Below are 24,724 nucleotides of genomic sequence, written 5' to 3'. Positions count from 1 at the left end.
CACACGACAGGTTCTCACTATGTTGTTCAGACTGGCCTCTAGCTCCTGAGCTCAAATGATCCTCCTGCCTCAGCCACCCAAGTAGTTGAAACTATAGGCATGTGTCACCACACCCAACTTTTATTGTTTTTTTTTTTTTTTTCCTTAAAACAAAAAAGCCAGAATGTTCTTCCAGGAGCTTCTAGAAGCTGACGGTAGTATCTGAGGGGTCAGATGGCTGTGGGGACTGGGGCTGTATACCCCAGTTCAGCGCTGGGAGCCTGCTGGCCCCTGTCCTGGTGAAGAGGATTAACTCCGCCTCTCCTTTTTTCTCCAGCTGCCTTTCTTGGGGACATTGCTCTGGACGAGGAAGACTTGAGGACGTTCCAGGCACAGCGCGCTGCTGATCTCAGACAGCGAACGGCCCGCAGGTCATCCATTAGAGCTGCAGGTAACCTGTGTCCCAGAGATGGGTTCCAGACTTGAAGCTCTTCTAGAATAGAGGCCATAAGCTTGAACCTAGCCTAGGGACTTGTCTTAGCTTGGGATGGCTTTATCCCTACCCAGAGGAGTTGGAAATATAGACATTCCTAAGGGCTAAGGTGTTTTCTACTTACAGCCAACAAAATGCTTGCAGAAGGGTTACCTATCCTAACCTGATGCCGGTTGCTTGCACCTGTAGCCCAATCTACTCTGGAAACTAAGATCTAAGGATCGTGTTTGGGAGCCAGCCCAGGCAGACAGATCCCAGGCAGGATTCTTATCTCCAATTAACCAACAAAAGCCAGAAGTGGAAGTGGTGGCTCAAGTGGTAGCAAGCCAGTCTTGAGCAGATAAAGCCAAGGAAGAGCGAAAGGCCCTGAGTTCTAGCCCCTGCCCCGTGCCCAGCTACCTTCAGAGAGATGTGTCAGGCCAGCACCTGTCTTAGAGAGACAGCCTTGCAGAAGGAAAATGACCTGCTCAATATCACATATCTTGCTGGTGAGAGATAGGACTGGGACTCGAGCCCAAGCCTTCTGTCTCGCGAGATGCTCCCTATCTGCTAGTCCCCCTGAGTCTCTGGGTTCTATTTCATAAGCTTTGATGCCATCATCTGGAGTCCATCTTAGGAGCTGTAACCCTTTCCTGACTGTCCTTTGGACACAACTGACCATCTGCAGCCCTAATGCCTTCTGCTCTGCCTGAACAGTTAGCAAGCATCTCTCTTAACTACTCTAGCTGCTGCAAACAATTGATTTCCGTGGCCCATCTTCTACATGGCTCTTCAGGGTCAGGGTGGTTCCTTCTTTCCCTTGGTGTTCCAGGCATCAAGGAACCCATAGGGCATGGATACAGGGAAAGAGAACAGAGGAATGAGGGCCTGGGCTCTCCCCAGCCTCCCCTAAGTCTTGGGTGCTCCGTGCTGATGCTCGGAGCAGGAGCGGAGAGATCACACAGTGCTCTGCTGTTGTCCAAGGCAGGGGTTCTGGTTGAGGTTTGGTTCTGGGCACAGTGTGTGAGGTGATCTCCCAGCCAGCCAGAGGGAGGACTCTCCTGTGGGCAGCTGGGGGAGGGGAGGGCAACTATTCCAGAAGGCAACTGACCTGAGAGCTCAATGGGGGCCTGGTGACAAGGCTTACTGGACCTTAGTGGGGAGTAGACGGCATGGTCCCACAAGAGGCAAAGCTTTGGGCAAAGCTTTGGCCTTGCTCTCCTGTAGCGAATGGCCCGTGCCAGCCTTCCTTACAGCTGCTGTGTCACGTGAACACATACATCTGAGAAACTTTCAGAAAACATAAAGTTCTGTATTACACGGCAGATATCAAGGTTTCTTCGTTGGGAAAGGACAGCTTCCAAATCGCATCTCCCCCGGGTCCTCCAGTTGCTGGGAAATGAGTATATCATCGCCTGCCGTTGCAAACCCAGCCCATTCTTGCCAGTCATGGGAGTGATGTACAGCATAGTTATAGCATAGTTTCATAGTTATTGAACAACGTTGGGGATTTTTTTTATGTTGTCACCAAAAACATTGAGTTTCTCAAGAACTGAGTCAGTACACTTAGAGGAAGTGTGGGCTCAGCCAATTACTATGGTGTATGTATTATGTGTGAGTGTGTGTGTGTATTACTGGGGTTTAACACACTCAGGGCCTCACACTCTGCCATTTGAGCCATACCCCCAGTCTTTCCCCCTCCCCCATCCTTTTTGCTTTAGTTATTTTTCAGATGGTTTCACATGCTTTTGCCTAGGTCTAGCCTCAGACCCTGGTCCTCCTGACTGGTATAGCCTTGCTTTCTCTCTGCTTCTCAAGTAGCTGGGATTACAGGCATGCCCCACTGCACCTGGCTATGATTATATTTTGCATGTGTTTCATTGAAAGACACCTCACTTAATAATACACAGTTGGTTTTCTAATGTTAAACTCATGGCCAACAGCACTGAGCCAGGCCTGAACCAGTTAATTGAATGCATGTATTTCCCTGTCCTCTTCTCCCTGAGAACATATAGCCCTTCAGCACCCTTGGGAGCCATTTGGAACAGTGAAATTATTAGCCCCAAAAGCACCAAAATATAAAAAAGTGGCTCTCAATGCACCGCAAAAGGGGTGCTTGTTTGCAGCCTGACTGTTGAAACAAGCAGGCGTTGTCACCTCATTGAGCCTCTGCTGGCAGCGTGTGCCCTCGTGACAGCCTTTTCACTCCGTGTACATCCACGGAACTACATTTCTGCAAGCTGGCACATTCGCACACATGGGCTCCGCCCCCAGCGGGGCTCCACTGTGCTTCGTTCCTTCTTCTGTCCATTCGCTGGCTGCCAGGGCCTTCTTCCTCTCCCAATTCCAGGAAACTCATCTGTCCCTGGCTGCCCGAGCTGCGGTGGGCAGGTGCAGAGGGAACCCCGGGGGAGATGGAGAGGCAGACCCCGGAACCGGAGCCGGCGGGCAGCAACGTCCCGACCAGAGCGCGTGTGGCCAGACGGGGTCATCCCTTTCGTCATTGGGGGAAACTTCACTGGTGAGTGCCCTCGCGTGCCGCTCTGGGCACCTCCTGCGGCTGACCCCAGCCTTGCCACCCTGGACCCGTCTGCCCACAGGCTCCTGGCTGGGCTGTGACGCTTGGACAGTGGGTGGAGGTGTCCCCCTAAACCTTGTGACAGCCCGGCTTCCTTCCTCCTGGCAGGCAGCCAGCGGGCCGTCTTCCGGCAGGCCATGAGACACTGGGAGAAACACACCTGTGTCACCTTCTTGGAGCGCACGGATGAGGACAGCTATATCGTCTTCACCTACCGGCCCTGCGGGTGAGCAGGGAGCCCCGGGCGCTGTACCCTTGACCGTGACACACACACACACACCGCTCCACGGTCTGCCCAGCTGGGCACCGCCCGCCCCCTCCTGCCGATGGGGCACCTCCCACTGGTGTGACTCTATGCCTGGCGCATAGCCTGGGCTGGGGGTGCTCAGGGACTCCCCCACCCCTCTGCCCCCCTGCCGCCCCTGAGTGGATGCACTCCCCCAGCTCGGGACCGCCCCCCTGAGCTGGCCCCGCCCTCCAGGTGCTGCTCCTACGTGGGTCGCCGCGGTGGGGGCCCCCAGGCCATCTCCATCGGCAAGAACTGTGACAAGTTTGGCATCGTGGTGCACGAGCTGGGCCACGTCATTGGCTTCTGGCATGAGCACACACGGCCCGACCGGGACCGCCATGTCTCCATCGTGCGGGAGAACATCCAGCCCGGTATGAGGCACCTCTGGCTCTAGCCTCCCCCCCACACCTCCAAGGCTCCCTGTGGGGTGGGAGTTGTAGCTGCTGCCCACAGCCCAGGAGTCTGGACCCCACCCCAGGCATCTACTCAGGGCTGCTAGTAACTGAGGGACCCCCACATCAGTAGAGCAGCTTGGGGAGGGGGGCTGTCACAGGTCTGGTCAAAGGGACCATGCTGAACCTCTGGACCTCAGCTGGCGTGAGTGGGGGGCTGGGGTACAGTCGTTTCCTCCCTGCTGCAGGCCTTCCTCTCCACCTTTCTGCAGTCTCCTGCCTTCTCCCTGTGTCCCTGGCCTTCCCCCCGCCCGCCCCCCCCCAGCAAGTCCTCCATTCACCAGCCTCTTGGCTGGACAGGACTCTTCGACAGCCCCTCCCCCCGCCCCAATTCCTTGACTCCCCTTGGCTGCTTCCTGGACCCTTAGGGAGGAGCCTTTCTCATGTACAGGGAGGGCTGGGGCTGTCCTCCACCTCCACCTCCACCCACCCCCTTCTCCTGCTGCTCCCAGGGCAGGAGTACAACTTCCTCAAGATGGAGGTTCAGGAGGTGGAGTCCCTGGGGGAGACGTATGACTTCGACAGCATCATGCACTATGCCCGGAACACGTTCTCCAGGTGAGAGGAGGGCTGAGCCTCTCCGGAAGCCATTCCCTTTCTCGCTCCCGCTTGTGAGGATACAGTGGCTCTCCGGGTCACTGCGGCCCCACTGCGGTGGGGGGGGGGGGGTGTCCCCTGGGTTCTTATTCTACTGCCGTGCACACCAAGGGCACCGGGCCTGGAAGGCTGAGGTCTAGTGCTGTGTGAACCCTGCTCTGTGGCGGTCCCAAACTGTAAGGCCCCAAGGAGCTGCGGGGATTGGCTTTTGGGGAGTCAGTCCTGGGGTTTGAACTCAGGACTGACTCTTGAGCCCCAGGTTCACTTCTGGCTTTTTGGTATTTAATTGGGGCTAAGAGCCCATGGGCTTTTCTGCCCCAGCTGGCTTTGAACTCTGATCCTCCCATCTCAGCCTCCTGATCACCAGCGTGAGCCACCTGGGCCTGCTGTGGGCGTGGCTTTTATCTTTTACAACAGGGCACCTTTTTCTTATTGAACCTAGAGGAGAGCACTGTTGTTTTTAGTTACCTGCCTTTTCGTGATTGGCTAATTTGAACCAAGCCTGGCTTGTGCTCCAGACCGGTCCCTGCTGCCAGCTCACAAGATAACCTCCTTACCCACTGGCTTCCCAGAAGGTCACAGCGAGAACCACCCCCCACCCAAGGTGGGGAAGTGGGGTTCAGCCCCCTGCCCCAGCTTCTCCTACTGGAGGGTGGAGGGCCCCTCTCCATGCTCCTGCCTGCCCCGGCCTCCTCACCCACATCCCTGTCTGGGGTGGTGGCCTTTTCCCCCCCTCTTCTTCTAGTTCCTTCTAGGCCCATTCTTTGTGCTCCAGACCTGAGCACAGAGAGCAAGACACCCACAGACCCTTCTGCCCTTTTCCACCCTTGCTGTGCTCTGCCTGGCTGGGTGTGAGTCAGGCTCTGGGGGGGGGGGGGTGGAGTACTGCCACCTTGCCTTCCTCCACCTCCCACATGGACGCAGCAGCCTTTAGCACAGCGGCAACGGGGCCTGGGAGCCGGCTGGCCACGGTGGAAGCTGCCCTTGCCCTTTGGCCTTCCTCCAGGTTCTGTCCGACACGCTGGGATCAGAGGTTGATGAGTTGGCCCCCGGCAGTCCTGGGAGAAGCTCCTGGGGGCTGAGTCAGCTCTGGAGGCTGGGAGGGGCTGCAGAGATGATGGACGAAGCCGGAAGCTTTCCTGGGGCTGGGAGTTGGGGGTGATCGAGCTGGGACCGTCCATGGGGCTCCCCCAGCTCCTGCGGTAATGGCTGCCACGGAGCAGGGTGGCTGCTGGTCAGTGGGCAGCTTAATGACAGGGTGAGATGTCTCCACCCATGCCGGACCCTGTTGAGCAATGTCTGGGCTCTGGTCGGGTCGTGACCTGTGGGTGCCGACGGGCACACTGCCCGCCCTCCTTGCCCACTTTCCACTGACTGGTGTCCTTACCCTCCCCGTGTCCTCCTCAGGGGCATCTTCCTGGACACCATTGTTCCCAAGTATGAGGTAAACGGAGTGAAGCCTCCCATTGGCCAAAGGACCCGACTCAGCAAAGGGGATATTGCCCAGGCCCGCAAGCTCTACAAGTGCCCAGGTTGGAACAGGAAGGGACAGGCCTTACAGTGGGGTAGAAGGTGGGACCCCAGGGGGGCAGAGGCTGGGGCCTGGAGCCACCAAGAATGTTAGAGTCTTCATTCTCAGAGAAGCGTATTAGGGGAGAGCCACTAAGGAAGGAACAGGCTTCCGGTTCAGGCGGTGGCAAGAAAAATGGAGTCACCTGTCTTCAGGGAGTCTAGGAAAGTACAGGGTAGGTGATCGGAACAGAAAGGGAAGAGCAGAAACCATTGCAGGGCAGAGGAGGAAGTGAGGCCCACCAAAGGAGCTTGACCTTAACTCCGAAGCCCATGTTGCCTTGACAACAGGACATCTGGTTGCCCTGGCAGCACTAGGCCCAGGAGGTAGGCTGATGTGTGAGAGGAGGGGGAGAGGGGTGGATCTTAAAGGAATAGGACCAGTCCCTCTCCTCAGCCACTCCTCGGTCCCCTAAAGTGTACCAAGGCTCAGGGTGGGGGTGAGCCAGAGGCCAGGGGGGTGTGGTGTTTGCAGCCAGCCGTCCAGTCACTTCCTTCTCTTGACAGCCTGTGGAGAGACCCTGCAGGACAGCACAGGCAACTTCTCCTCGCCCGAGTACCCCAATGGCTACTCTGCCCACATGCACTGTGTGTGGCGCATCTCTGTCACACCTGGGGAGAAGGTAACTGCGATCAGTGACGATCCCCGCCTCTGCTAGGACCCCGTGAGTAAGAGAGCATGTCTTCTCAGGGAGCCCCATCTCAAGGATCGCAGGGAGGAGAACCTACCCCGTCTTAGTAAATGTATCGAGCCCACAAGTCAATGGAATGTTCCCATCACCAATCTCAGACTCTCAATCTCTTTTGCTTTTGTGCTCCATGCTGGAGCTCTGTCACTTGAGCCACGCATCCACTTCCAGCTTTTTGCTGATTAATTAAGAGATAGGAGTCTCCTAGACTTTTCTGCCCAAGGTAGCTTCAAACTACAGCCCTCAGATCTCAGCCTCTTGTGGAGCCAGAGTGGTGTGAGCCATCGGAGCCAGCCCAGAAAGGACTTCCTTCAGGAAGTGTGGGCACCCCCTACCCCTCCAGCTACTCATGCAGGCAAGCGGGATAAACACAAGATGCCAGAAGGGCCCCAGCCTGTAGTTCAGTCCCCTCCTCCAAAGCTGACTAGCTTTATCTGAATACCTGAGGAGAGCTCTGCTCACTGCTTCTCGGAATTTGCCATTCTGGTCTCTTGCAATCACGTCATGCCACCAAGTCTCTTCCTGACTGAGAAGGGGATGGCTGTCGCTGAAACTTCCTGCCCTTCTCCCAGGAGCGATTCACTGTAACTTCTGTCCCTGAGTCCCAGTCCTTCCTTCAACCTGGGGTGGCCACTCTCAGCTTTCTTAGATCGACTGGCAGGCTTGACAGGTGCAGTCTGGAACTTGCGTGTCCTTCGCGTTTGTGCCGCTTTTCCAGCGTGAGCCACAAGACTGTTCCTTCGATTGGAACAGGGTACTTGACGTACCACCGGAGCCCTGAGACAGACTCAGTGTTACTCTTGGGAGTATCATTCATTGTAGCGTCTCTCAAGACCAGTAGGTGGCCAGTCTTTTACCTCTGCCATGGCTGACATGCCCTCTTTGGGTCTCTGTCCTGTTTTTTTTTTTTGTTTTTGTTTTTTAAATCAGAATGTTGAACAAATTACAAACCAAAATCAACCCAAGATCTCCCTCTATGCAGCCATTGTTCGGCTACTTTCGAGTTTCCCCCTGGCCGTCGTTGATGTCTTGCTGTTCCCTTCCAGTCACAGGTCCCACCAGTCGTACGGTCTTTTTCTGAAACCTCACCTATCATCTTTCTTTCCCCAGTATAGGAAGTGATGAATAAATGCTTAATACATAAGCCAGAATGCCTCACAAAATCACTTCCACTGAGAATAAAATACCCTTACTTTGTGTATGTATGTGTGTGTTTGTGAGAGACAGAGAGACAGATAGACAGACATACAGACAGAGACAAGGTCTTACTATAGTCTGATTCTCCTATCTCAGACTCCTGAGTGCTGGGATTATAGGCATACTGTACCTTAGCTGCCTAAAAGAGAACCCCCTTTTAAAAAGGAAGAGACTATACTTGATGGGCCTTGCTTCAATGAACTCAAACTGGCTCCCAGCAGTCATTGCTTCTTTCCTACATGGCCATGGACGTCTATTTAATTGGAGATTGACATTCACGTCTGGTGTGCAATTTCCAGAATCTTTCTAACACCCTCCCATACTCTCTCTCTCTCTTTCACACACACACACACACACGCACGCACGCACGCACACACATCCTCAGAGACTGGGAAGGCTTTTGCTCCGAGTTCTTGAGGTTACACATACTAACCACATCTGCAAGCTATTTGACTGTCCTCTGATGTCATTTGTGAGCCAAGAGACAAAAGCCAATTTGGAGAGGTGTGCCCTGACTCCTCCTTCTGCATATAGGGCAGCTGACCTTTTCTTTCCAACCAATACTTTTTTTTTTCAGTCTGAAGATCATTCTCACATAAGATACATGTTTTAGTGAGAACTGAGTAATTCTATCATCTTTCTTGGTTGGTGTTCCACCGTCATCTCAGAAATGAAATCATCTCTTCCTTGTTCTTGTTCCAAATCTCACTTAAAATTGCAGTCTTAGCAGGCACCAGAGGCTCACTGCCTATATAGTTCAGGCCTACAATCCTAACTACTCAGGAGGCTGAGATATGAGGATCACAGTTTCAAGTCGGCCTCAGCAGAATAATCTGTAAGACTCTTTTTTTTTTTTTTTTTTTTGAGGGGGGAGGCAGTCCTGGGGCTTGGACTCAGGGCCTGAGCACTGTCCCTGGCTTCTTTTTGCTCAAGGCTAGCACTCTGCCACTTGAGCCACAGCGCCACTTCTGGCCGTTTTCTATATATGTGGTGCTGAGGAATCGAACCTAGGGCTTCATGTATAGGAGGCGAGCACTCTTGCCGCTAGGCCATATTCCCAGCCCCTGTAAGACTCTTATCTCTGGTTAAAAAAGCCAGAAATGGAGCTGTGTGGTTTGAGCGATAGAGCACTAGCCTTGAGTGAAAAAGATAAGAACCTGAGATCAAGCCCCAATACTGACACCAAAAAGAGAAAATTAAAATCCTTTTGGCTGCTTAGAACTGGCAGCGCTGTGGCTGTCCTCACCTCTCTCCCAATTTCCCTACTCCTGCAGCCTTTGAAAACCTTACCCATATATGATGATGATAAGAATATTAATAACAACAACTAGCAATTCCTAAGCATATATCTGGTCAGGTGGGTGTTCAGTTGCTTATATCTGTGATATCTCCTAGCACAACAGTCTAGGCCAGGCAATGACATTGCCCCCTTCAAGGTTACAAGGCTCAAGGGCACATAGAACCTGGATTGCGACACACAAATCTATGATTGCCCTACAAAGGAGCTTAACTGGGAATCAATATTGAAATGACCTGTTGCATTTCAGTACTTCCCCTGGTGGTCTTCCACTTAACCTGTGGACCTACTATGTGCCTAGCACTAGGCCACGTATTGGGGACATGCAGACATGTCCCCAATAGCCCTAGCCCCGAGAAGCAGCCAGGCAGAAAGCACTGCTTTCTCTCTTGGGGTTTGGCTCAGTCAGCAGGGATGAGGCATAGAGATCAAGGTCAGCTTCCACTATTCCTGGTGTCACACACTGGCCCATGTGTGTCTGATGGACGCAGGACTGTGCTTCAGGAGCCTCTCAGAGCTGTGAACCGGTTCCCCCATAATTCCCCCAAAGACTCCTATCCTTCTCAGAAGCCTGCCTAGAGCTCTGGCACAGAAATAGAGCTCAGGATAAAACCTGTGCATGGAGCAATCCATGGCTATAGAAATGTATCTCACTTAAAATCTGGTCCATTTGTAAGTGAACCCGAGATGGCACCTGGGATGTTGAGTTTGATAGGGCCTATGGAAAGCTTGTGATCCTAGCACTCAGGAGAGTGAGGAGGAGGATTGTGAGTTTGAGGGCTACATAGAGAGAACTCTGTCTCAAAAATAAATAAATAAATAAAAAAGAGGAGTGGGGGGAGCCTGTGGAATTCAGGAGCCCTGAGAGGTTGGTATCATAAAATGACTACTTTCTTTTTGTTGCACTTAAAAATTGCTGTCCTAGCCAGACATCGGTGGCTCACGCCTGTAATCCTAGCTATTCAGGAGGCAGAGATATGAGGATCTGAGGATTGCAGGTTTTAATCAGGAGGGTCTCAGTTCCAGGCCAGCCCAAGGGGAAAAGTCAGAAGAAACCGGGCATGGTGGCATAGATCTGTCACTCCAGCTATGACAGGAAGCCTAAAATGGGTTGATATAATCTAGGCCTACCTATGATACGATGAAGACCCTGTCTCAAAAATGCACAATGTGAAAAAAAGGGTTGGAGGTATGGCCCAGTAGTAGACTGCTTGCAAGTCTAGCAAGTACAAGGCTCCAAGTTCAAACTCTGGTACTGCCTCCCAGCCCCAATTACAGTCTTTGTCTGGTGTGGTAGGAATCAGGAGGATTACAGCCCAGGGCTGCAAAAAAGTTAGTAAAACCAACACCACAACCTACAAGCTAGGTGTGAGGTGACATGCATGTCCCATGTCCCAGCTCTGTGGGAGGCATGTGTAGATGATCAAGGTCTGAGGCCAGCCCTAGGCAAAAACATGAGATCCTATCTGAAACACAGCTAAATAAGAAGGAAAAGAAAGGCTAAGCATAGGTGGCTCAAATAGTAGAGCACTCATCTAATACGCATAAGGTTCTGAGTTCAAATGTCAGCACTTGCAACAAATTAGTTTTTGCTGGTTTGACTTTGTTATTGTAACAAGTATGTGTTAGTGGAAGTACCTTACATACATACACAGCCTCATTGTTCTCTACAATCTCCTTCTTTCTTTCTTTTCTTGTTCTTTTTTTGGGTGCATGTCCTAAGGCTTGAATTCAGGACTTTTGGCGCCATCCCTGAGCTGTTGTGTTCAAGGTTAGCACTCTACCATGTGAACCACAGCTCCATTTCTGGCTTTTGGGTGGTTTATTGGAGATAAGAGTGTAGACTTTCCTACCTGGGCTGGCTTTGAACCATGATCCTCAGATCTTAGCCTCCTGAGTCTGTAGGTAGGGTTATAGGCCTGAGCCACTGGTGCCGGACTTCCCTACAATTTCAGAGCTGGGTACTGTTCATTACCCCCTGTGTATGTGAGGGAATGGAGGCTCATAGCTTAAGTGCAGATCCACCCAAATTTGCAGGGAAAAACCAGTGTTTGGTTCTAGATTGGCCAAAGTCTGATCTTACAACAGTAAACCTTAAACAACTCCACCTGCGGTGGCAGATGGACTTTGACATCAGTTTCAACTCCCAGGAGCTGAGATTGTTTTTCTCTTGCTTCCCAGTGCTCAGCTTAACTGCCAGCTGTGCGAATGTATAAAATAAGTCTTATACAATCCCCACGTCATGGATACATCAGCCACAAGAAAGAGCCCCCCTAAGTGTCCCAACTTGCATAATTAGCAGCTGACTTGAGGGTTTATTCCAGTTCCCAGGCAACAAAGCAGACTTCATAGGAGGAGACTGTTTTAAAGAAGAGCCGGTGGCAAGCCGGCCAACTATGCAAAAGAGCCAGGAAGATAAGAGCTGCAGATGTCTTTTGGAGCTGTCTACCCTCAATCCTATCCCTGCCTTGGGAAAGGGCGTCCGAGCTTCAAGATCCCCTCCCCCACCTTGCCATCCCAAAGCAGCCTCCCATCCCCCCAAGCAGGCAGAAGTCATCTCTCAGGGATGCCCATGTTGGGGACCTTCCCCTTAGTCCATGGGGCTCTGAGGATAAAGGGATTGTAGATCCTGTTCCCAGCCCAGCTGCCGAGAAGAACTGACCAGAAGCTTGTGGAGGCATGCATGGTAAAGGGGCAGATTTGGGAGCCAGGGTGTCTGGGTCTGCCCGCTGGCTCCTGGTTGTGAGATCTGAGCAGGTTGCTTAGCCCCTCTGTGCCTTTGTTTCCCACGTGTAGAAGGGGCCTGATGATGGTGTCTCCCTCATGGGGTTTATCAGAGATTAAACAAATCCGTATAGTTAAAGTGTTTAGAGTAGTACACAGTAACCGTTCCGCTAATGTTGGCTGCTGGCATTTTCTTTTTCTTGTGAATTGTGACCCTCTATTTTCCTCTTCCTGCCATAGCTAGGATAATGGGCAGTCACCACCAGCATTTCTTCTGTTGAGAAGGAGTTTCCTGATCTTTTTGCCCGGGCTGGTCAAGACCACATCCTCCTGGTTTCTGCCTCCCAAGTAGCGAGGGTGAAGCATGAGGCACTGTGCCTGGAGTGCTGTTGTCTTTTCTGTTTCTAATAGAATAAATTATTAAATTGGTTCATAAATTATTAAGTGAGCAAATCCTGGTCAGCATCCTAGAAGCCTCCTTGCTTCTGCTTCCAGGATCTGGCCTGAGCCATTTTAAATGCCTTAAACAAACTCAACTTAAAAAGCAAAATCTACTCTTTATTTTTTCTGGTACTGGAGCTTGAACTCAGGGTTAGGGTATACGCCCATAGCTTTCCCCCCGCCCCCCCCAAGGCTGACACCCTACCACTTGAGCCACAGCTCCCCTTCTGGCTTTTCGATGGTTAATTGAAGCTAAGAGTCTCATGAACTTTCCTGTCTAGGCTGGCTTTGAACCACAATCCTCAGATCTCAGCCTCCTGAGTAGCTAGGGTTACAGATAGTAGCCACCAGCATCCAGCTGTAAAACCCACACTTACAGACTGCTTACCCTATGCCAGACCCCCTTGTAAGCTTTCCTCAAGCTTTTCCCCTAAGCCCTGGGAGGCGGATCTAATCATCATCACCCTCTTAGAGATAAAAGCCGGCAGAGAGGGATCCAATGCCAAGTCTTAAGATCCAGCAGTGAGGCTGCATTGAAGCCAGTTGGTGGCCCAGGGTTATTGAGGTTAATAGCAAGCATGGCTCCTGCTTGGAGCTGGAGCGAGAGGGGAGGTTTGCTCTATCAGTTCTTCCCCCAAAGCATCTTCCAAGTGTAGGCGGCCTTCCCCTATGAGGGTATACTGAGAGACACCGCATGGTATCTCATTTAATCTCAAGTCCTCCTTGGAGCCAGTGACTACTTCCACTTGTTAGACAAAGACCCTGAGGATCCAGGGAGCTGATCCATAGCCCAGAGTCCCCAGCCAGGAAGTGGTGGAACTGGACAGGTTTTCCTTGGCAGATGGCAGTGCCCCTGCCACCAGGGCGCAGCTGTGTCCACATGACAGGAGTCGGTACAACTCTTAATTAGACACCTCCAGTCTCAATATAGCTTTGGCTGTGCCTCCCTCCGGGATGCTACTAACCACCATTGCTGGTCTCCTCTTCCTGCAGGAGGTGACCCGGCTTCCTCCCACCCATTGGGAGGTACTGATTGGGTGGGCCTGTTGGGGCTCTGCCCAGTGGGCGGGGCCTCTGGAACCCATTCCACATCCCCCTCCCCCCTCCCAAAAGAGCCAGGCTTGCTTCTGGGAGGAGGAGGGGAAACGGACACTTGTTCAGCCATCTGCATGCCTTCTTTTATCCAGCATCTCTTCAAAGGATATTTTTTGTCATTTCTTAGGTATAAAAATAACATGTGCATGTCATAGAAATTTTTGAAGTCTAAAAATGCATACGTTAAAAAAAAAATCTTCCTCTAGCCAGGCCTTGGTGTCTCATGCCTGTAATCTATCTAGGTAGGGAAAACGAGACCTGGAGAATGGAGGTTCAGAGCCAGCGCAGGTCGAAAAGTCCATGACACTCCATGTCCGAAGTAACCAGCCAGAAAGCCAGCTGGGGGTATGGCTCAAACGGTAGAGCATTACCTAAGCAAGGGAGCCAAGCACATGTGAAGCCCTGAGTCTGGAGTTCCAGCCCTAGTGTCTCCCTCCACATCCCACTCTATCAGAACTGATAGCCACGCAGAACACAACGGTTACACCCTCCTAGACGTGTGCGCATATGTGCGCATGCGCACAACACCACCGAAAGACCTTTACATACACACCTGTGGTCTTCCACATCTTCTCGTCTTCTCTCCATACCAGCTTGCGTGGAGTTGCCACGTTCATTTTTATGGATACATCATGTTCTATCCTCTTGCTTTCTCTCCCTTTAGTTTTTCAGTCATTCCACGCAGGTTTCTATTAGTGGGTGGTTGAATTTAAGCTTTTTCAAAGTTTTTAGTATTTTCTAAACTATCTTTCCACTTCAATTTCTATACAATTAGGAAACCTACGTATAAGGTCAATTATCCAAAGTAGATTTCCACTCGAGAAATGGCTGTTGTGCACTGATTCTGTGCCATATGCTAAAGAGTCCATCATAAACTAAACCAATGAAATTCTTGCCTGTCTAGGTTTATATTTCAGGGCCAGGTAGAGGGGAGATAGTTAATTAGCAGCGAAGCAAGTCAGATAGTGGTAAGTTTTAAGGAGAGGGTTGGAGGGGGGAAGGAGGGTTACTGGGTCTCATGGGCTAGTTAGGAGCGCCTCTTTCATGTCATCTAGTTGGAACAGAAAACCAACAGGAAGTGAGGTTACCCATCACTGGTAGCTGGGGAGATCTTCCAGGCACCAAGTGCAAGGGTCCTGAGGTAGGTTTGGTGTGTTTGAGGAGGGCAAAGCCAGTGTGACTGGAGTCAAGTAGGTTAGGAGGAGAGCGATTGGAGATGGGGCCAGAGATGGTCCCAGATATTGGGACCAGATGAGAAATGGTCCTTCTGCTGAGGACTATGGAATTTACTCTGATGTCCACTTTTTGAAGGATTTGGAACCGAGAAGAGATGTGATCACTTTGCACCATAAAAAACCCTGCTGTGGTTGGGGATGAGGTCAAAAGAGGCAGAGGCAGGAGAATCAAGGTCCAAGGCCAGCCGTGGCACAAGCTTGAGACCTTAGTGTGAGAAACAATCTAAAAACGCAGAAGGACTGCAGGCCTGGCTCAAGTGGAGACCCTGAATTCAATCCCAGGAAGGAAGGAGAGAGAAAAAGAGAAAATGCTAGGAATAATAACTTCCAGTGGTTATGATTTATAAAAAAAAGGAATATATGATTTACTTTGCAAAAATGTGATCTTGTGCAGTTATATTGTCGAGTACCACAATTATTAAGATGCTTCTAAATGTAAATGTATTTAAACGGATAGATTTAGGAAAGAAAAGGGAGGGACTGTAAGCCAAGCTAGGTAAGGAGAGAGAGGGAGCATGTAAAGGTGTCGTAGGTAAAGTGCACGGAAGGCCTCTGTGAGAATTGTTAGGGGCCAGGTACAGACATCTGTAATCACAGCTGGCTACTCTGGAGATAGAGATAAGAAAGATCACAATTCAAGGCCAGCCCAGACAACAACTTACATGGTGGTTTGCATCCGTAATCTCATCTGTTTGGGAGGTTTGTGGTCTAAACTTGACTTTTCCTTAAAAAAAAAAAAAAAAAAGAACTAAAGCATAAGTGAACTAGAGACATAGCTCTCAAGTTGGAAAACATCTGCCTAGTGAGCACAAGGCCCTGAGTTCAACAAGAAAAAGAACGGTTGGCAGAGTAAGCTAGGAAAGAAGTGGGCGACCAGTGGGGTCCTGGGGGTGGAGACCAAGGAAGTGGCGCCTGTTTACAAATGGTGTGAGGGCCCCCAGCATGGCGCACTGGGGTATGGGCCCAAAGGGACAGAGGGAAAGTGCACAGAGAGTGTCACAGAGCAGAGAGGCCAAGAAGCACAGGGACCATGCACACGTGTGTGTGTGCGTGCACGTGCGCGTTACAACCACCGAGCGCTGCTTGCCCTAGAGGGGGCCTGCTCTGACCAGTCAAGCATTGGCCAAACCAGCTCCGGCCTTGGGAGGTTCCATCCTGGCCTCTACTCTGCTTAGCTCTCCGTGAGCTCAGAATGGGGGCGTGCCTCAGGCCTTCCGGGAGTCCATACCCAACAGCTCAAGGCCACCGCTTACCTAAAGCCCCTGCTGGTACGAACTGCCAGGCAGTCTGGGGCTCATTCCGGTCCCTCGTACCTGCCCAGGGCGCCCCCTAGCTGAGGTAGTCAGGCCTGTGGACAGTGCTGTCTGCAGGGAGCCCTGTGTTAGGGTCCAAAACTCTTCCCCCCAATCTTGTACACAAGCTGGCTGAGGTTGGCTCAGGTCTCAGCATAAAATTCAGGGCTTGAGGGTTGTTGTTTTTTAACTGCGTTGTCTTTCATACATGTCTTGTCCCCCCCCCCACCCCGCTCCTAAACTCTCGTCTATAATCTTAGCTTCTCAGGAGGCTGAGGTCTGAAGATCACAGTTGCAAACTAAGTGGACAGGCATGTCAGTGAGACTCTTACCTCCAGTGAATCAGCAAAATAGCCGAAAATGGAGCAGAGGTTTAAATAGTACAGCAGGAACCCTGAGTGAAAAGGTGACGGGACAGCACTCAGGCCCTGAGTTCAAGCCTAAGAACTGGTACATACACACACACACACACACACACACACACACACACACACACACACACACACAAACTGGTGCATACATACACACACACACACACACACACACACACACACCATTGCGGTTTAGATTGACGATGGAGATTATAGCAGGCTCTAATCTCTCTAATCTCTAAGGTGCTCTTATTAGTGGGACCCTGCTCTCTCGTGCGTGTTGTAGTGGGAACAATGTTCGTGCGTTCTCAGCAGGGGCCGGCAGGGGAACAGTGCTGGTCTGACCATGGTGGAGCGTGGTTAGCCCTCACCCCCATGGCGACCTGCCTAGAGTGAGGCAGGCAGTGGTCACCTACTGGTGCTGGCCAGGGGAGGGCTGTCATAGGCATAGATTGGGGAGCCCAGTAACCTTCTTCCTCCTCCGGCTACCCCCAGATCATTCTGAACTTCACATCCATGGACCTGTACCGCAGCCGTCTGTGTTGGTACGACTACGTGGAGGTTCGCGATGGCTTCTGGCGGAAGGCGCCCCTCCGAGGTAAGGGACGCTAGTCGCCGCGCCTCCTGCTTCCTTTCAGAACCGCTTGTGTCATGCTCTTCATCCAGGGGAACGTTCTGCAGGACATACAGATGTGGGGCCCAGGAGACCTGGTAGAGGTAATCCTGGCGAGCTAGTCCTGGCTAGTTCCAACACTGGCAGCAGTGCCTTTGTGCAAGCCTCACCCCTGACCTCTGGGCCCTCCGCACTGGCTTCTGGGTCTCCCTTAGAGCTGGTTCTCACTCTGCAGGTGAGGGAGTCCTAAGAGCTGACAGTCCGCAGGCTGTTCTGCACATGCCATTGCTCCAGGCTCTCCCCTCATTGGGCTGATCTAAAGGCTCTGTTTTCTCCATCTGCAAGTTCAGCTTTAGGGCATCTACTGCCGTGCAGTCTGGTTCTAAATGTTTTTGTTTTTGCCAATCATGAGACTTGAACTCAGGGCCTGGGCACTGCCCCTGAGCTTCTCTTGCTCAAGGCTAGCCCTCTACCACATGAGCCACAGCACTACTTCTGGCTTTTTCTGTGTATGTGGTACTGAGGAATTGAACCCAGGCCTTCGTGCATGCTAGGCAAGCACTCTACCACTGAGCCACATTCCCAGCCCTTTAAATGGTTTTTTATGAATCCACTGTTAACTCACTTCGAAGGTCATGGATAAAGTGATACCTGAGCATGTTTGCTCAGGACACTGTCTCTTGCAATGTGTGCAAAACCTCACCACGTGACCCAGAAGGCACTTTAACCAACAAATAATTGAGCATGAGTCTTCGCTGCAGGCCATGCCCGTGGAGCCTGAGGAGTTGTGTGATGCTGTCTCCCATCTGCACATAATCCTAAGAGGCTCAGGACTGGCCTCCATGGGAAGCCTGCCTGGGCCGGAAGCGGCCTGATACCACTCTCACGCCCTCTCTTTCTCCCCTCGTTTCTCATACCCAGAGAGTTCCCATTAGCCACCCACTGCAGTGTCATTACAACACTTCCTCCGCTCCTTGGAGGTCCCCCCCCCCCCATAACTTGCATTCTTAGGTCAGCATCCTTTGTCCCTACCCAAAGTTGAGGCACACACAGTCTTACTCGGAACACACAAATCATCCACGGTCAATTCTCGACTGCAAAGAATTCCCCCAATGGCCAGCTTCACCCCCTTGGTTGACTCTTGTTGGATTTCATTTCTAACCCAGTTCTCTGATCCGGGGGGGTTTATGTGGTGTCTCAGGACTTCCCCTGAGTTTGGTTCGGTAAAGGTGAGCCAGTGATAGCCTGTCTTAACGTATAGGAAAAGCCGTGTCTATTTTTTTTTTTTCTTTTTGCCAGTCCTGGGCCCTGGACTGAGGGCCTGAGCACTGTCCCTGGCTTCTTTTTGCTCAAGGCTAGCGCTCTGCCACTTGAGCCACAGCGCCACTTCTGGCAGTTTTCTGTATATGTGGTGCTGGGGAATCGAACCCAGGGCTTCATGTATTAGAGGCAAGCACTCTTGCCACTAGGCCATATCCCCAGCCCCCATGTCTGTTTTTTTTTTAATTTGTTTTGTTTTTGTTGCCAGTCTTGGGGAGTGGACTCGGCCTGAGCACTGTCCCTGGCTTCTTTTTGCTCAAGGCTAGCACTCTACCACTTGAGCCACAGCGCCACTTCTGGCTTTTTTTCTATATATGTGGTGCTGAGGAGTCGAACCCAGGGCTTCATGTATATAAGGCGAGCACTTTACCACTAGGCCATGTCCCCAGCCCCATGTCTGTTTCTTGATTGCTTTTTCTTGGCATGGATACCAGATAAGGAAAGGTCAGTAATAATGGCAATATGCTTCTTGAGGCTCAGGTTGGCCTCCAAGTCGTGATCCTCCTGTAGCAGCCTCCTAAGTGCTGGGATTGTAGGCACGCACTCCCATGTCCAGCTTGGAAATATGCTCTTTGGAAAGGCAAACATCCTCAGCTATTCTGAGGATCCACCTTTCCAGTCACAAACACATTGATGTCGCATCCCCCAAGAGCTCTTTTCAGCTCTGCAAAGCAAAGCTGCACTTCGGACAAGCTGGAAGCCAACTGGCAGCTGTGTAGCTTAGGGGGTGAGGGTAGCTGCGTGCCAGAGCCCTGGGCTTCTCCGGATGGCATGAGGCTCAGGGCTCCTCTGTGCCCGACGTCTGCAGGCCGATTCTGTGGGGGCAAACTCCCTGAGCCCATCGTCTCCACCGACAGCCGCCTCTGGGTTGAATTCCGCAGCAGCAGCAATTGGGTTGGAAAAGGTTTCTTTGCCGTCTATGAAGGTACTGAGGAGGGGGAAGGGGGTCCCCGAGCTCCTAGAACCTTTCAGAGCTGCCCTTGGAGGGGCACAGTTGTGGGTCCCTCTGGGAAAGAAGCAGAGGGATGGATGCGATTTTGGGGTGGGTGCCGGGGGGGAGGGAGGGATAGAGGAGTGTGGGAAGGACTGGCATGGACAAGGGGTCACCCAGGCAGGGCAGAACATGCTGACCGACCACCTTTCCCACCTCACCCTATGCCCCCAAAGCCATCTGTGGGGGTGACGTGAAAAAGGATAACGGCCATATCCAGTCACCCAATTACCCAGACGACTACCGGCCCAGCAAAGTCTGTATCTGGCGGATCCAGGTGTCTGAGGGCTTCCACGTGGGGCTCACGTTCCAGTCCTTTGAGGTAGTCAGACACCCTGTGATCTGACCCTCAAATGCCCCTGCGAGTTCTCTGGGGTGGGCGGCCCTCCTTCCCTTTCTGCCGGCTCCAAGGGACTGGGGCCTTGGAACTCCTTCCGCTGATGGAGCCTCTGGTCCCCTAGATCGAGCGCCACGACAGCTGTGCCTACGACTTCTTGGAAGTCCGAGATGGACACAGTGAGAGCAGCAACCTCATCGGCCGCTACTGTGGCTACGAGAAGCCCGATGACATCAAAAGCACATCCAGCCGCCTCTGGCTCAAGTTCGTCTCTGACGGATCCATTAACAAAGCTGGCTTCGCAGTCAACTTCTTCAAAGGTGCCTCCTGTCCCTCCCCATCCCCTTCTGTGGCCAACCCATCTCCTTCATCCCTTCGTCAGTCGCTCGATCAGCAAGGAGACGCCATGACCCATGCAAATGCCAGGAAAGAGGCGAGGGCCCCCACTCTTCAGGAGCTGAAGGCAATGCAGGGAGACAGGGCCACTCTATGTGGAGCAGAGGGAAGAAGCAGGGGCGTGTGACATTTTTAATCAGTATGACTTGCGCGCGCACACACACACACACACACACACACACACACACCAGGCCTCGGTTTCTGGCCTGTGCAATGGTCACAGTAGTGCAGCTTCTGGGAGGGACTGAGGAGAAATGAGAGGATAGTACTTCAGCACCAGGAAGCAGCACAAGAGGCACCCGGAAAGCCAGGTGCCAGTGTCTCACACCTATAATCGCAACCCAGGAGGTTGAGATCTAAGGATTGTGGTTCAAAGCCAGCCTGGGCAGGGAAGTCCCTAAGACTCTTTTCTCTAATTAACCACCAGAAGGACAGAAGTAGAAGTATAGCTCAAGTGGTAGAGTGCAAGCCTTGAGTGAAAACCTAAGGGACAATGCCCAGGCCCTGAGTTCCAGCCCCAGTGTGAGGACAAGAAGGATAGATAACAGAAGGTGGGGATAGCCGCCCGTCAACCTGTGTGCTTAGAAGGAAGGCCGGGGCATGGCGGGGGGGGGGGGCTCCTTGTGGGGGGTTAAAGTGGCTTTTGTGGGTAGATTGCTTTGACTGGAGCAGACAAACGTGGCTTTCCGCTGATTTGCCCCTGGGATGGATCTGGAGAGTCGCGGGAAGCCTGAAGGCTTCTGGGTATGACTCCTAAGCTGAGGGAAGGAGGAAGGGCCTGACCTGGCAGTCTGTGACCCCCCCGCCCCTTTCCTTCCCTGCAGAGGTGGACGAGTGCTCTCGGCCCAACCGCGGGGGCTGTGAGCAGCGGTGCCTGAACACCCTGGGCAGCTACAAGTGCAGCTGTGACCCTGGGTACGAGCTGGCCCCAGACAAGCGCCGCTGTGAGGGTGAGCGCCCCAGGCCCTTGGCACCCCTGCCCGCTTGTGGTTTTCCTTTGGTTGCTCATAGGAGTTCAGTCTCGTGGATTTTCCTGCTCAGGCTGACTTCAAACCTCAGTCCTTAGATCGCAGCCTCCTGAGTAGCTAGGATTGTAATCGTGAGCCCCCCACCCCCACCCCACCCCGCCATGCCTAGCTCTATTTTTACTCCTCTGTTGATGTCTATCTTAAGTTGGTGATTGAAGTCACCACCCTCCAGCGGGTGACCATCTACAATGTGGAAACCACTGTTCTTGGGTGGACCCTGAGTCCTGGCCTCTCTCCACGCGTGTCCCAAAGGTGCTGGTCACAGCATTTGAGCTCATCTTGTCCGGCCTGTGAGCAGCCCCCTGTGTGCCTCCCTGGACTACTGAGCCACGCTGCTTTCCAGAACCCCTCCCTGCCTTCCTCGCAGCAGTTCCCCGGTCTGTTCTCTAGATGACGTGACTTCCTTTGCTGTCCCCCCCACCCCTCCCCCACCCCTAGCTGCCTGTGGTGGATTCCTCACCAAGCTCAATGGCTCTATCACCAGCCCGGGCTGGCCCAAGGAATACCCGCCTAACAAAAACTGCATCTGGCAGTTGGTGGCCCCCACCCAGTACCGCATCTCCCTGCAGTTTGACTTCTTCGAGACAGAGGGCAATGATGTAAGTCCCCCCCCCCAACCCCCCGGAGACCAAGCGGGGCTGGGAGGTGTGGGGGCGCCAGGGCTTGGCTCGGCACCTGCTTCTGAGAACACAGAGGAGAAGACGTGACTGCTCCCCATGCAGGGAGGCTTGGGAGGCCTGCGAGGGCCTGAGTCAGAGGCCTGGGAGGCAGGGAAGGGCTTGAGGCTGTCCCTTAGGCTTTGTGAGTGCCCAGGAGCCTCTGATGGGGACTGGGGGGTGCGGGGGGAGGGGGGGAGAGCAGCAGCTACCTAGTGCCTATAAAGGGTCTGCAGGCTAGAAGCTTCTGGGGGGGGGTGGATGTAATCGGAAGAGGCTTCCCAGGTCTGCAAGTACGACTTCGTGGAGGTGCGCAGCGGACTCACGGCGGACTCCAAGCTGCATGGCAAGTTCTGTGGCTCCGAGAAGCCAGAGGTCATCACCTCCCAGTACAACAACATGCGTGTGGAGTTCAAATCCGACAACACCGTATCCAAAAAGGGCTTCAAGGCCCACTTCTTCTCAGGTAACCCCCAGGCTTCCCAGCTCTCAGCCCTGCCTCCCTCCGAGAGCGGGGTGCCCCCTCTTCCCAGACACCCCCTACCCCTGTATCCCCTGCTCTCGTGGTGCCTGCTCTGCCCACTGCGGTCTCCCCCCCACAACCCAGCCCCCAGCTGTCCAACTCCCATTTCCTCAGTCCTCTCGGCCCTAATGGAGGCCAGCAGGGGGAAGGGTGGAATGTACGCATCGCAGGGAGGGCGGATCCTGTTCCAGGTACCAGGAGTCTGCGAGCCAAGCCCCTGAGAGAGGGCAAGCCCTGGAACGGGGAGTTCGGTTTGGCTGAGAACAAGGGGTGGATGGAGAAGAAGAGGGTGTTTGCCTTGGACTGTGTAGGACATTATCTGGCAGTAACCAGACTTCTAATCAGACCCGGTGCAAGCCAACTGGGTTCATACTGGGCCTTCTGGAAGGAGGAGTCGTCTCCCCTCCTATACCAGTCTCCCATTTCTGGCCCCTGGGTGGAGGACTTGGGTCCTTTTGGCTTATAGCAACTGACACCCGCCCCACGTGACACTTGGGCTCTAGCCCTTGGGCCTCGTCTGGCCCTTGAAGGCCCCTGTCCGGGTGGTCTGATTGATCATCCAAGCCCCACTTCCCAGCCTATTGGAGTCAGACCTCTGGGATCCCAGGAGATCTTCCCTCTGCTGTAGGAATCTGGAGGTCTTTGGCTTGCCTAGGCTCTGAGGCCGCTGGAGGCCTCCAGAGGCAAAAGGGGCCCAGACCCAGGCAGGGAAGGGCGAGTGCTCTGCTCTCTGCAGTGGAGCATGGAGAGAGCAGGAAGCTGGTGGGCTGGTGGAAGCAGGTGTTTTGTGAAGGAATGGCCCAGGGACCCATCCTTACCACTCCTGGGGGGCCAGGCATGGGCAGGCAGGAAGCAGGAAGCCCATAGCCACTTCCATACCCCCCTCCCTTCTCCCCTGCTTGAGCAGGCTCCTGAATCCTCCACCCACCCTGCTCCCTTGCCTGCCCGCCCTGGTGCCATGCACCTGCCCCTGTGTACGAGATCCTTGCTTGGCACTGCCAGCCGCCTGCTCTGCTTCAAGTGCTCAGTTGAGCTTCTGCCCACCCCCAGGCTCCAGCCCACTGCTTGCTGAAACCCTCCCCTATAACACAATTCCTCCTTCCCTGGCCCTCCTAGAAATCCTGGCAGGTGCTCACCAGAGGGCTGGGAGGGGGGGTGACACCTGCTCAGGGTGGGTGCTACCCCAGGGCAACCATTACCTGCTTACTCTCGTCTCTTCTGCCTTTCTGTTGCTCCAGTCTTAGAGGGGATGGGGCAACACTCACATCTGTCTGGAGTTACTGCCTTGTCTCCCCCCCTCCGACTCTGTATGACACCGCCCTCTCAGCCCTGCACAAGACACACACACACACACACACACACACACACACACACACACACACACACACACTGCTCCATTACAAAAGAAACCTGCAGAGGACCCGCACCGACGGGCATCAAGGTGCAGCCTCAAGGGCCTGGGGCATCTGACTCTGGACCCCCAGGAGGGGGGCTGTGTGGACTTTTGAGACACCCATCGAAGAGACCCTAAGCCAAGAAGAAGCAAGAGCCTGAGGACCTTCAGTCTGACCCCAGCACCTCCAGGGCATTTGGGCACTGTAGGGTGAGTGCCATCTCATTTGGGGGGCCCACCCCACCTCCCTTGCCCCTGCACCTTCTGCAATTTGTTTCACTGGTACCAAGGGGTGGCCCACTCCACAGGTGCCAGAGCCCCCACCCAGATGCCAGGGCAGCCGCCCTCAGGCCTGACTCTCATTCATCCCTTCAGCCGTCCCCTTGTCTAGGAACTCAATCACTTGGCGAGCATTTACTTTACCCCTCCTGTGTTCCATGCATTGGCTAGGTGTCTGGGGTACAAATACCAGGAAGGCATACAGCAGAGGCCCCAGTGATGTCCTCAAGGAACCTCTGCACGGGGGGGTAGGTCCCAGGCCCTCTTCCCTAGTGCAAAGGCAGCTTGCTAGAGCCCTCGGTCAGGAGCTCTTGGAAAGAGACATGGAGACTCCACTAACTTCCCGTGTCTTCCTTTGGACCACCTGGGCCTGGGCAGGAAAAGCTGGCCCTTCTGGGAGCTGCTTCGCCAACCCCTCGGGCTCCTCTCCTAAGGATGCCAGGAACAGAGTCCCTTGTCAGAGACCCACCTGACCCACTGAATGCTAGCTAGCACCCCGAATCCTGGGTGTCTACCTTCCCTGAATGCCTGCCTCTAAGCCAAGCACACTGTCCCCCAAACGAGCACATCAACAGACAGACCTGAGACTGCTGTGGCTGTGTTCTACACACACCTGTGACCATATGCATCTGTGTCAGTGCACAAGTGTGTGTGTTTAAGTTGCTCTGTGTTATGAGTGGGCTGCCCGTGAGCCTGAGCTCTTTGCACATGTGTGTGTGTCCGTATCCCCGTCTGTGTTCCCAGGTGTCTGTGAGCACCTGCGTGTATGTTTCTACTTGTACATGGCCCCACAACTATGGCAGCGTGGGTCCTTGTGGGACCTCCTGTCTTCTTGTCTGCATCCACGTGGCATATTGTATGCGTGTGTGTGGTGTGTCCACGTAGCGCCATGTTTGGACAACAGTACATCT

General features: G+C 53.3%; 1 protein-coding gene across 3 annotated transcripts in view; it reads left to right on the top strand.

The window, feature by feature from the left end:
• Positions 1 to 24,724, top strand: part of Bmp1 (bone morphogenetic protein 1) — a 42,380-nt gene that overhangs the window by 8,869 nt on the left and 8,787 nt on the right. For 2 of the 3 annotated variants that reach the window (XM_048330451.1, XM_048330454.1), the window contains exons 2-15: positions 317 to 430; positions 2,802 to 2,972; positions 3,138 to 3,255; positions 3,511 to 3,689; positions 4,223 to 4,328; positions 5,775 to 5,899; positions 6,444 to 6,559; positions 16,773 to 16,875; positions 19,019 to 19,135; positions 19,378 to 19,523; positions 19,663 to 19,858; positions 20,759 to 20,884; positions 21,401 to 21,561; positions 21,904 to 22,084. In XM_048330451.1, coding sequence (XP_048186408.1) covers positions 317 to 430; positions 2,802 to 2,972; positions 3,138 to 3,255; positions 3,511 to 3,689; positions 4,223 to 4,328; positions 5,775 to 5,899; positions 6,444 to 6,559; positions 16,773 to 16,875; positions 19,019 to 19,135; positions 19,378 to 19,523; positions 19,663 to 19,858; positions 20,759 to 20,884; positions 21,401 to 21,561; positions 21,904 to 22,084 — 1,959 coding nt within the window. Of the gene's footprint in view, positions 1 to 316; positions 431 to 2,801; positions 2,973 to 3,137; positions 3,256 to 3,473; positions 3,690 to 4,222; positions 4,329 to 5,774; positions 5,900 to 6,443; positions 6,560 to 16,772; positions 16,876 to 19,018; positions 19,136 to 19,377; positions 19,524 to 19,662; positions 19,859 to 20,758; positions 20,885 to 21,400; positions 21,562 to 21,903; positions 22,085 to 24,724 lie in introns of those variants that run through there. The other variant, XM_048330452.1, reaches the window with a different exon arrangement.

The sequence above is a fragment of the Perognathus longimembris genome, chromosome 21, assembly GCF_023159225.1.
Source record: "Perognathus longimembris pacificus isolate PPM17 chromosome 21, ASM2315922v1, whole genome shotgun sequence".
Taxonomy (NCBI): Eukaryota; Metazoa; Chordata; class Mammalia; order Rodentia; family Heteromyidae; genus Perognathus; species Perognathus longimembris.
Note: the sequence above shows the minus strand (reverse complement) of the source record. Positions and strands in the feature narration are given on the sequence as shown.